This window comes from Mobula hypostoma, chromosome 16 (genome assembly GCF_963921235.1).
Source record: "Mobula hypostoma chromosome 16, sMobHyp1.1, whole genome shotgun sequence".
NCBI lineage: Eukaryota > Metazoa > Chordata > Chondrichthyes > Myliobatiformes > Myliobatidae > Mobula > Mobula hypostoma.
Genome location: NC_086112.1, coordinates 61,686,199 through 61,696,623, shown reverse-complemented (window position 1 = coordinate 61,696,623; position 10,425 = coordinate 61,686,199). Strand labels below are relative to the sequence as shown.

The following is a 10,425-nucleotide window of genomic DNA, read 5'->3' as shown; positions in this document are numbered from 1 at the left end:
TCTGGGGTGTGAGGACGTGAACGGCGTCAGATAAATGCCAGCTGTTCCCGCTACATTTTTAAAAAAGAGAGCGATTTAGAGAAGGCGTGTTTGATTCCGATTTTTGCCCAAAGCCCCATAAAATATGTGTGTGTGTGTGACCGCGCGCGCGCGCGCCCGTGGGGGTGATTAGAAGGAGTGGTGGCCCGAGAGTAGAAATCGGAGAAGCGGCTTCATTTCAAGCGGTTTCTATATTAACTAGATATCGACAGTTTGAAGCATGTTTTATTTTCAATTATTTGTTTCTCGTTATATTTTGACTAAATTATATCAGAGAAGCTAGAGCATTTTCTTCAAAAAGTCCACATTTACACACTGAAAGCTGTATGAAATGCGAACCTTTACGCCAGTTCAAGATTAAAATTAAACAATAACGAATTAATGGAGCTATGTGTATAATGTCCGCACAGTTACAGGAATAGTTAAAGTAAATTTGCCTGGATGTTATGTGATAGCCCCATAACTATTTTCACAAATTAAAATACAATAATAATTGAGACATCTAATAGATTATGTAAAATGTGTGCTCACACCAATGAGTATTCATGTTGAAAATGCAAGATGAAGCAAAATGATGAAAACTATAACAAATTTCTAAATGTTAAGTATTACGTTACATCACGGTACATTCTATCATTTGGTTGCCACAACCTAACGAAATTCAGAACCTCCAACAAGGCGTTGTGACAACTGATAATTATGACGCGACCGGTGATCTAATAGAGAACGGATAGTGAATGTATTCTAAGTAAAATTAAAACTGAACACAGGAAGCAGGTCAGACAACAGCAGTGCGAAGAAACACAGAATTGATGCTTCAAATGAAAGACCGTTCACCACTATTGAGGATTTATTAAAACAATGTGTTGTTACTCTCTCTCTCTCTCTCTCTCTCTCTCTCTCTCTCTCTCTCTGCGTGTGTGTGTGTGTGTGTGTGTGTGTGTGTGTGTGTGTGTGTGTGTCTGTCTGTCTGTCTGTGTGTCTGTGTATTGGAAGGGGATGGAGAGGGGTTATCGGTAGATTGACGTTGTCAAAGTAATAATTAGTTCGCACCCGGCAGTTGAACGAAAACTGTATAGACGTAACCTGAAACGTAATAAATTGAACCAGAATTGTACAGGTACAGGTATAACCTCAGCATCTAGTGACACTTAGTTCAGCTAAATGCAAGTAAAAACACAGGTTACCATCGGAATGAAGCAATATTGGGTACATTTACTCACTATACACTGGAAACACGTGCATCATCTTGGATCCACAGATAAAGTTGAAAATGGTGAAGGAACGGGGCCTGACTTGAATTTGTGTCCTAGGGAAGAGGCTGGGAGGCTGAAAGGTGGGGCTTTCCTCATCTCCTGTTCTTATTCTCTGCTGGCACTTCTGTGAGAGTCAGAGGAGGTGTTTTCATTCCTCAGAGGTGACTAGGTCTGTTTCGCAGCACTGGGTCTGTTAGTGCCTGTGACCTGGTGGCTTTTCTCTTTGTTTTCCTTACAGGTCACTGGATTATTCTGGACCGCCACAAGCTCGGGTTTGTTTCAGTTATGGCACACCCTGGTCCGTTTGCGTACACCATAAACCAAGTTCCTCCACCTGCAAACATGGAAGGCGAGAGGACGATTGTTCCCTTTTCATCAAGACTCGATGTGGCTTTAACTTAACATTTGCTCGTTCAGATTCCAAAGGTTCCCTGGATAATGGGAAGGGAAGAAGTAAAAGGCCATATATTGCATCCACCATGGCTCAATGGGAAAGTTCCAGAGAGAGGCAAGTGGTTGATAGATATGGAATACTGTAGCAAACCAGTAGAGCGCAGAGGGAATGGTCCCCTAGAATGGTGAAAGGGAGGCAGAGGGGATGAGATGTAAGAGTAAACCCACGGATAGAAATTGAGGACTCTTCCCCTCCCCTCTCCCTTCTGTGAGTCAAATGATCGGTTCACTCCAAAATCTCCCTGGTTTGCTCTTTGATCGCCGTCAGCACTCCCGTTCACAAAGCATTCCCACTTGCAGCTGTTGGAAATGCACCACCTGTCATTTTAACTCTTCCCTACACATCATCCGGGGACCCAAATGATCCTACTAGTGAAGCGGAATGTATCGCATTCAGCGCTGGCGATCATTTCTCTTCACTCTGAAACGTAGTGCGGACGATTGCTTTGCCGAACAGTCCACAGTCAGCCTTGAACTTTCATTTACCCCTCACTTTATTTCCCCATCCCATTCCGTCTCAGCCCTGATCTATGTATTTCTCTAAATGTTGCTCTGATGAGGCTTCCGACTTGCCGCACTACAATACTTGGGGACTAATATTCGGTGTAACCGTTACTTTTTTTTTGCATTTCTGCCTTCCCTTGGTCACATTTCAACTTGTTTATGTATTATTTTGCTCCAAATGTCCTTTTATGAAGTTTTCTGCACCCTGTCGTAGCTGTTCCCTCTGTTTAATCCAGCATGCCTCTTGGCAATTTAAAACACGTGTGTCTCCTCACTTTTCCAGAGTCATGCAATTCTTTTTGCATTCCTTTTGCCTTGAAGCGTCGACTCTGTTTCTCTTCCCACTCATGCTGCTTGACTTCATAAATTTATTCTAGTCTGCAAGGGAAAAGGGCTAACATCTCAGGCATAATAACACAAGCTCTCCCAAATTGGCCATATTTGGTATGCCATAAACAGGAGAGTCTGCAGATGCTGCCAGTCCAGAACGCTGGACGAACTCAGCAGGTTAGGCAGCATCTGTGGAAATTAACGTTTCGGGCCGAGACCTTTCAGAACTGGAACGGAAGAGGGAAGACGTCAAAATAAAAAGGTGGAGAGGGCAGAGGGGAAGTTGGACAGCTAGAAGAACATATATTTTGATATGTGTTTATTAAGTTTATTCGGTATTGACCCGATGGCATCCATATTAATTTGAACAGACGTTAACGTTATGTTAGGGAGGAGCTAATAATGCCACATCCAAAATAACGGTATCGCTCTGTATTAAAATATCCCGGAAGCAATTAAAGAAAAGAAATTAAATTCTTGGGTTGTTGAAAGTATGGACCTGAAACTCTAACGCTGTTTCTGACCTGCTAATGGTTTCTAACATTTCACGGATTTAAGTCAAAACAACTCACTATTGTTAAAACGTTTTTCATCTTTCTGGTTAGTCAGTTGAGCGCGGAGCGGCAGGGTGAGCTCCGGCCAATAGGTGAAGGCCGACACAGGGCCGTTCCATTGGCGACCAACTCCAGCCAATACGTGAAGGCGCAGGGCCGTTCTGTTCCTGCCCCTGCTTTGGGTGATTGACAGGCAGCTTGAGGTATGCGGGGCAGAATCCGGGTTTAACTGGTGTCAACTATTTATCGATTGTAGCGTGTGGCTCCATCAACATTGCACTTGAGCGCAGAGTGGAGTTCAAGAGCAGACACAACTCGCATTCTAATCCAAGTGAACGGCAGATAGCAGGCCGTCCAGCACCGACTGACCCTCTCATTTGCAATAATCTTTATATGTTGCGGCAAAACCGGAGCTGTTTGTTGTTTTGCAGTCAGGTTTGCATTATCCGAATGTACAGTTTTTGCTTACTTTAGAAAAGATCATTGTTAGTTTTAGCATGTTATATTTCTAGCGATGCTGGAAGTTTCAAATTGTTGACTGACACTTCAGTCGGGTGCAGTGTATAGTTTGTAAATCCTTGGCGCGGCGAATTCGGCTCATATTTTGGGTTTAAATCATGTTTGTTTTTGCATTAGCTTGGTCTCCTGCAAAAGCAAGTCGTTGTTGATAAAAACGAGTACTTGGTAACGTCGTGAGTGAGCTTTGATTTGCACCGATCAGACTGATAATGGATGGCAGATCACCGCTGCCTTCCGCCCCCCATCCGGAGCCTTGCCCGCCGCCTAATCCTGCAACCGTGCCCATTTCCATGGGCGGCAGTTCCCTGCTGCGACCGCCGGCACTGCTACTCCGAGCCGCCGCCGCTGCAGCCGCCGCCGCCGCCGCGGCCGAGCGTTATCCCAGGACGCCGAAGTGCGCCCGCTGCCGCAACCACGGCGTGGTGTCGGCGCTCAAGGGCCACAAACGCTTCTGCCGCTGGAGGGATTGCATGTGTGCCAAGTGCATGCTGATCGCCGAGAGGCAGCGGGTCATGGCCGCGCAGGTGGCTCTCCGACGGCAGCAGGCGCAAGAAGAGAACGAGGCCAGGGAGCTGCAGTACATGTACGCCGGGGGAGGCGCTGCCGAAGCCGGCCTGGCCATGGCAGCGGCTGCCGCAGCCGCCAACGGCATCATCCCGTCAACAAGGGCCGGTTCGACGCCCTACGAGATCTTCGGAGGCGACTATCAGAAGCAGAAGGAAGGTAGGCTAACAACAGACACCTGTCAACACAGTCGCGGGGAAAGTTGGTTATTTATCCTCTTTAATTGTTCAAGTTGCTGCGAATGATTTTTTTAGCTGTACTGTAGTTTTTTAAAAATGTTAACTCGTTAATCGATACCGTTCGCAGCAGATGATTTTACCCAAAATTTGTAGTCACAAAATCAATAATCTAATTGCAAATCTACGGTTCCATTTTAAATATCTTTTTATTGTTAGTTCAGCGTTTCTAATCATAATTCCCGGGATTGTATCTTCAACATATATTCTGTGTTACTCGTATGGCTACGGTTTCGATAAACCTAACCTCACCTTCAGGAAATGCTTAGGGAATGCATATCCTTTTTACAGGATTTAATTGCGCGCTAACATAGACCTGCAATGGAAGAGCTCAGTAAAGTGGAGACATGAATTAACGTGCAATATCGGATGTATCTAAATCGAAATTCTAACCTGAAAAGCAATGTTTTCTGAATGTTTTCCCTCTGTTGACAAAATATGGATGAGAAGTTTTGTTTGCATTCTTTTTATAATCTGAACGTTGGAATCACAGCTATCAATATCTCAGAATCGTCACAACAGTAACACGCGCATTATCTGAGCATCCCGATCGGTGATAACGCGGTGCGTTTTTCACTGAAGCGTTGTAAGTGGTAACGTTCTCTTCGGGCACGGAATGCGGCACAGGAGGATGGTGGAATACACGACTGTTATATTGACTCAGGAAACACATGAGAATTTTAAATGGATTTGACTTTGGTTTAGGAAACAGTGCTTTTTTTTCCTGCCCATTTTTCAACAAGAGGCCGTATGAGTAAAACTAATTGGTCTGAACACCCTACTGCGAGACGCACCATATTTTACCAAACTGTAAATCGAGGTTGCGTCGTTTGTGCCGGTTAGATTTTGGGTTAAATAATGAAATAACAGAGAAGAGTCAAGTTGTGTCTAACATTATCAATCCGCGACTACCCCTCAACCATCAGGCTGTTCATCAAAAGATGGTAACTACACTCATCTATTGAGCTGTTCCCAGAACCAATGATCTCACTTTAAGAACTCCTCTTTATTTCATGATCTCGTTATTTTTTGCTATTTATTTATATTTTGTATTTGCATAGTTTGCTGTCTTCTATGCGCTTTCTCTTTCATTGATCCTGTTTACAGTTACTATTCTATAGATTTGCTGAGTATGCCCTCAAGATAATGCATCTCGGGGTTGTATGTGGTGACATGTATGTACTCTGATAACAAATTTAACTTTGAACTTTGAAGTAGAGGAACGAATAAACTATTGGCGGGGGCGGGGTGGTTGCTTGCATTCTAGAATAAGGCTACTTATGGCACCTGGTTTTAAAAAATGGTGTGACATTGGTTTAGTTTACAACGCTAGCCAGGTTTTACCTTTTGCTAGGGGGAGAAGGTGTTTGAAGCAAAGAAACTATTGAATAAAACCTCGTTTTTTTTTTGGCTAAAATACAACTCTGCCATTACCAAAACGACAACTGGTGGATTTACCTTAAACGTGTTAATGTGAGAAATGCAATTAAACCAAGTCCGTGAATAAATATATGCGATAAAATTTGGTTTAATGTGTATTGAAATTAATCCCCATTTCGGCAACGTGCCCTTTATATCATCTGGATTCCCTGATATGTCGATTTCATTTGTTACAACCAGAGGCTCACTGCCCCACATTGATGACAAAAAGAAGCTGTTTTAATTGGCTTGAATACAAGTTCCCTGTACCCCATCATTCCACATTTGAAGAACAACTAACAAATAATTAACGAGTATTTTAGTATATGCCAAAATAAACCAACACAATACACAAACGTGATGCTTGAATTCAACGTATAAAATTGACTCTCGAGTAAACCTGCTTTCGTTCGGAAAGGGGTGAAACTAGGTTGAAAGGATGGATATTTCCTCGTTTAAAAAAATCAAAGATAAAAAAGCCAATTAATTTTAAAATAACGTGTTCGCTTGTGGGCGAGGGGACCAACTCAACAGATGTGTCCTGTACAATCAACAGCAAGGCGTGTGTGTATAAAGAAGGGAAGCGAAATTGACAGGAGTCCGGATGAAATTCCGTTGTCACTGGCAGACGATACGTACTATGCAGGTCTAAAAATTAATAGTAGTGCATAGTAGGGTATGCCATCTTAAAACCACTATTAACCACAAATTACGTCTACACTCTACACTTTCATGTAAACAAAACCGAAAGTCTGCGCACTGAATTAGGTGCTCTGAAAATTACTTGTGGAAGTCAAAATACTGTGAAGTATCTCTGTCATAAAATAACATGGTTTATGAGCTGCGCTTTGTACAAATGTTGTAAAAATAAGATGTAAGGTGTGCAGATAATTAAGCAATTTCGAAGGCATTCCAAAACGGAAATCTATTTTTCAGTGAACAGTATACCCAGATCGAGCTCCCTTTAGTCTGACAGTTGATGAGACATACTATTGTTAAAAATGACAGCCCAAAAAACAATTAGATCATATTTCCACCATTAATATCCGCGGAGGTGTGTACCGCATTCATATCAAAGTTAACCGAAGCTTTTTGCAGACTTTAGTAACACTCCGGGGGCTTAGAAAAACGAATCCGTAATAATTCGCTCAAACCCTTCACATGAACACCATTAACATGGACGTGCAAAACGCTTTACACTACGGCAAAAACGATTTGAGAATGTGAAATGAAGTTTGCTGACTTTTATTTTGATTTGGTGGAAGAGTAACTAATTAAAAATAAGTCTCTCCGGGGTATGGGGATAAGGAGTTAATTAGCAAACGTGATGATATTTAATATTGATGACAAATCTCAACTTCAAAATAAAATTAATTTAAAGCATTTATTCAACTAATTTTAAACCTTAAATTTTATTGAATTGGAAGCTTTGAAAATGTGTTTGCAAATCAAGTCTACAAAAGCTAATGGGAGCTGAAAGGAAACTGTCGAAGGGATCTTCTAATTCATGCAGGTCTATTGACCAGAATATCTGTTCTCATGCATTTCTGAAAAATGAAAGTTTGTTACATACATTATTTGTAAAACAATGGAACCCACCTTACCATATAATTAATGCAAATCTCCCATGGTGGCTGTTAGTTTTTTAGCGTGACCTCTGAATACTTGTATCATCATTGTTAATATTTTTAAAAAGTCAAATTTACCTTGAATATTAGTCGTTAATCAAGGTATAGAGTAATGTTATTGTTGTATCATACTTTAGGTTCTCCTACCGTTGACCTCTGTGCTTCATTTCAATGTTTGGGTCTCTTTGCAGGAGACAAGAACCCCAAATACGAGCTGTTCTATAACAGCCTGGTGGGCCGCTCGGTTCTCCAGCCTTCACATTCTGCCACTTCAGACACCGAAACATCGGAAACCAACCTCAAGGATAAAGCAGGAAAAGCTGAAGCTTTGGACAACGATTCAGGACAGCTTTCATCCTCCCCGGAAAGTGCTGACAGCCCTCGCTCAGTGACTCCATCTGATGCAGAGTCCGGCAACGAATGTGACAAACCCAAGGAGCTGGCCAAGGTCATGGGCAACCTTCCCAGTTCTTCCTCCAACCACAGGGCGCCCATTGACATCCTCACCAAAGTTTTCCCCAGTTACAAGCGCGATAAATTAGAGTGCATCCTGGCAAACTGCAAAGGAGACGTAGTCCAGGCCATTGAACAAGTCCTGAATGGAAAGGAACCCAATGGACAGGTCAAAGATGTTGACTGCACAGTATCCGATCCCACAGACCTTCCGCGGTCCTCACACATTACCTTAGCTGGACTTCCTGGTAGCTCCATCGGCACTAAGTCCGCCTTCTCTCCCCTGCAATCCAGCGCAGTCTTCGGAGGTCCCGCAAATCTGTACGGATTGAACCCCAGACTTGGTATCAACCCTCTTCGACTGGCGTACTCGAGCCCTAGCCGAGGGCTGCCAACATTCGTGTCACCTTATGTTACTTCTGGTCTGATGCCAACATTGCCATTTCGTCCTCCAGTAGACTATTCCTTCCCGGGCATCGTCAGGGATATTCCATATTTCCAGAACAAAGACTCGCTTTGCTCCAGTGGATTATACTCCAGAATTAATCCGGAGAAGCAGTGACTCTGATTCTCCCTCGACAAACTGACACTGAAGCAAAGTTCATGATTGAACTCAAAGCACTGTCTATGCAGAACATTTGAATCAAACAAAACCATATTAAAAAAAACAATTCAGTCTAATCTACCTTGCCAACAAATTGTGCAAGAGATATACTAGATGTTAACAATGATATTTTGATACTTTTATAATCATTGTGGGTAACTGCATTGTACTGAATAGAATTAAAAAGACAAGACAGAGAACAGAAATGCCATTGAAGATATTTAGTGCATACAATCGATGTTTCCTCTTGCTGATTGCCAACAACGCAACAGGAGAAGAGTTAGAAAGAGATTAAGATTACTGGGTTGAAAGTGTACATTATTTCCTGTCAAGCGGCATGTTCGAATATTCGCCCAGCGAGAAATGCATTTTAAGGAAAATCCTGAAGTTTACATTTTGTTGTTTGTTTCCAAGCTTTGGAATAAGGCTGAGACCCCCAGGGAATGTGTCCAATTGTGCGATGTGGAATCCTTGAGCTGTGGCTGCAATTGGTCGCAGAGAGCAGAAACAGAGCCTTGTCCAGTTGTTACTGTGCAAGTTCCAGCACAATATCGAACATATTCATTGCAAGTACCTACATCCATAAATATGTGCAGTTGGAGAATATCAAACTGCATGTTCTTTTACTATGAAATAGGAGAATATTTCCCCGTTTTGCTGTATGAACCAATTCATTTTTAATTTAACATTGCAGGGCAATTTGTCCAAACTCAAGCTGGCTTCACTGTGCATCCAGTATCCTCACTGTATAACTTGGCGCATTACACATTACCCATTGAAATGCATTGCAGAAAGATTTTCTTTGGTGACAGAAGTCTCATGCTGAAATAAACCAAGTTTAGGTACACAGATCCATGTATTCAAGATATACACATTGAAGTGCCTTATTTCAAAATTTTAATAGTGTCAAGGATAATTTGAACTTGGGGACCCTTTTTGTTTTCCCAACAATTTTAAATTCCTATTATTAAATGAGGCATTGCTGCGCTTTTGATTATGGGGAATAAATCTGTTGTCATTAAACAAAATGTGAAGATTTTTACTTATGATTTTATACCAGCTTTTGGCCATGAACATATCATGTTTTATCCCACACACAACTAACATTGCAATGGTATCTCCATAATGTCAAGTTTAGGAAAGTACGACCCCATCTGAGTAGTTAACCATGGCCAGCTGCATTTTGAGTTATCAGTTTTAGCTTTTCTGGCTCTCCGTCTACAATTTCAGTAAGGCCATGAGTAATAATAGGTCCTAAATGTATAGGGGAGGCAGTTCACTTCCTGAGATGTGTTACTGTCAATCCATCAGCTGTGGTATAATTTTGCATAATATTTCCCAAATTAGGTGTAATTGATAAGAGAGGTCTTATTGGTTGTAAACATAAAGCTAAATAAATTCATTAAAACAAATAAGCAGGCGTTATGTTCACTGTTCATCACAATGATGAAGTGGGAGTGTGTTGTGTTTTCTGCTTGTTCTTCAATCAGATTATTTCCTTACAACATATAAATCACTGACATGGTTGTCTTCTTGTCTAATAGGTGAGTTGGAAAATTAGTTTCAATGTTAACTGACAATGAATACATAGCCGCACAAGTGATTTTGTCCCATTGTAACTGAGGCTAGTTTGGCTACACTCCGTTCTATTGAGTGGAAAAAGTTTTCATTCAGTAAAGGAGTTGTTTTTAAGTAGACCAAGGACCTCCTAAAAGGTGTTAGAGGCAATTAAATACTTTATTAATACAATCTCTAATATAGGAGAGGTGATTTTACAATCATCACTGTGCTAATGATAACAGTATCAGTTCATTGATGACAAGGGACAAGGAAGAACGTTGTTGAAACTCAAAATGCTGTCATGGG

At 41.8% G+C, this 10,425-nt stretch overlaps 1 protein-coding gene across 1 annotated transcript; it reads left to right on the top strand.

Annotated features, from left to right (window-relative positions):
• The first annotated feature begins 3,435 nt into the window (after nucleotides 1-3,435).
• LOC134357593 (doublesex- and mab-3-related transcription factor A1-like) lies at nucleotides 3,436-9,151 on the top strand. The gene is made up of 2 exons (XM_063069216.1): nucleotides 3,436-4,378; nucleotides 7,694-9,151. The coding sequence occupies exons 1-2, from the start codon at nucleotides 3,865-3,867 to the stop codon at nucleotides 8,515-8,517; spliced, it is 1,338 nt and encodes a 445-aa protein (XP_062925286.1). The 5' UTR covers nucleotides 3,436-3,864; the 3' UTR covers nucleotides 8,518-9,151.
• The last annotated feature ends 1,274 nt before the right edge of the window (nucleotides 9,152-10,425 follow it).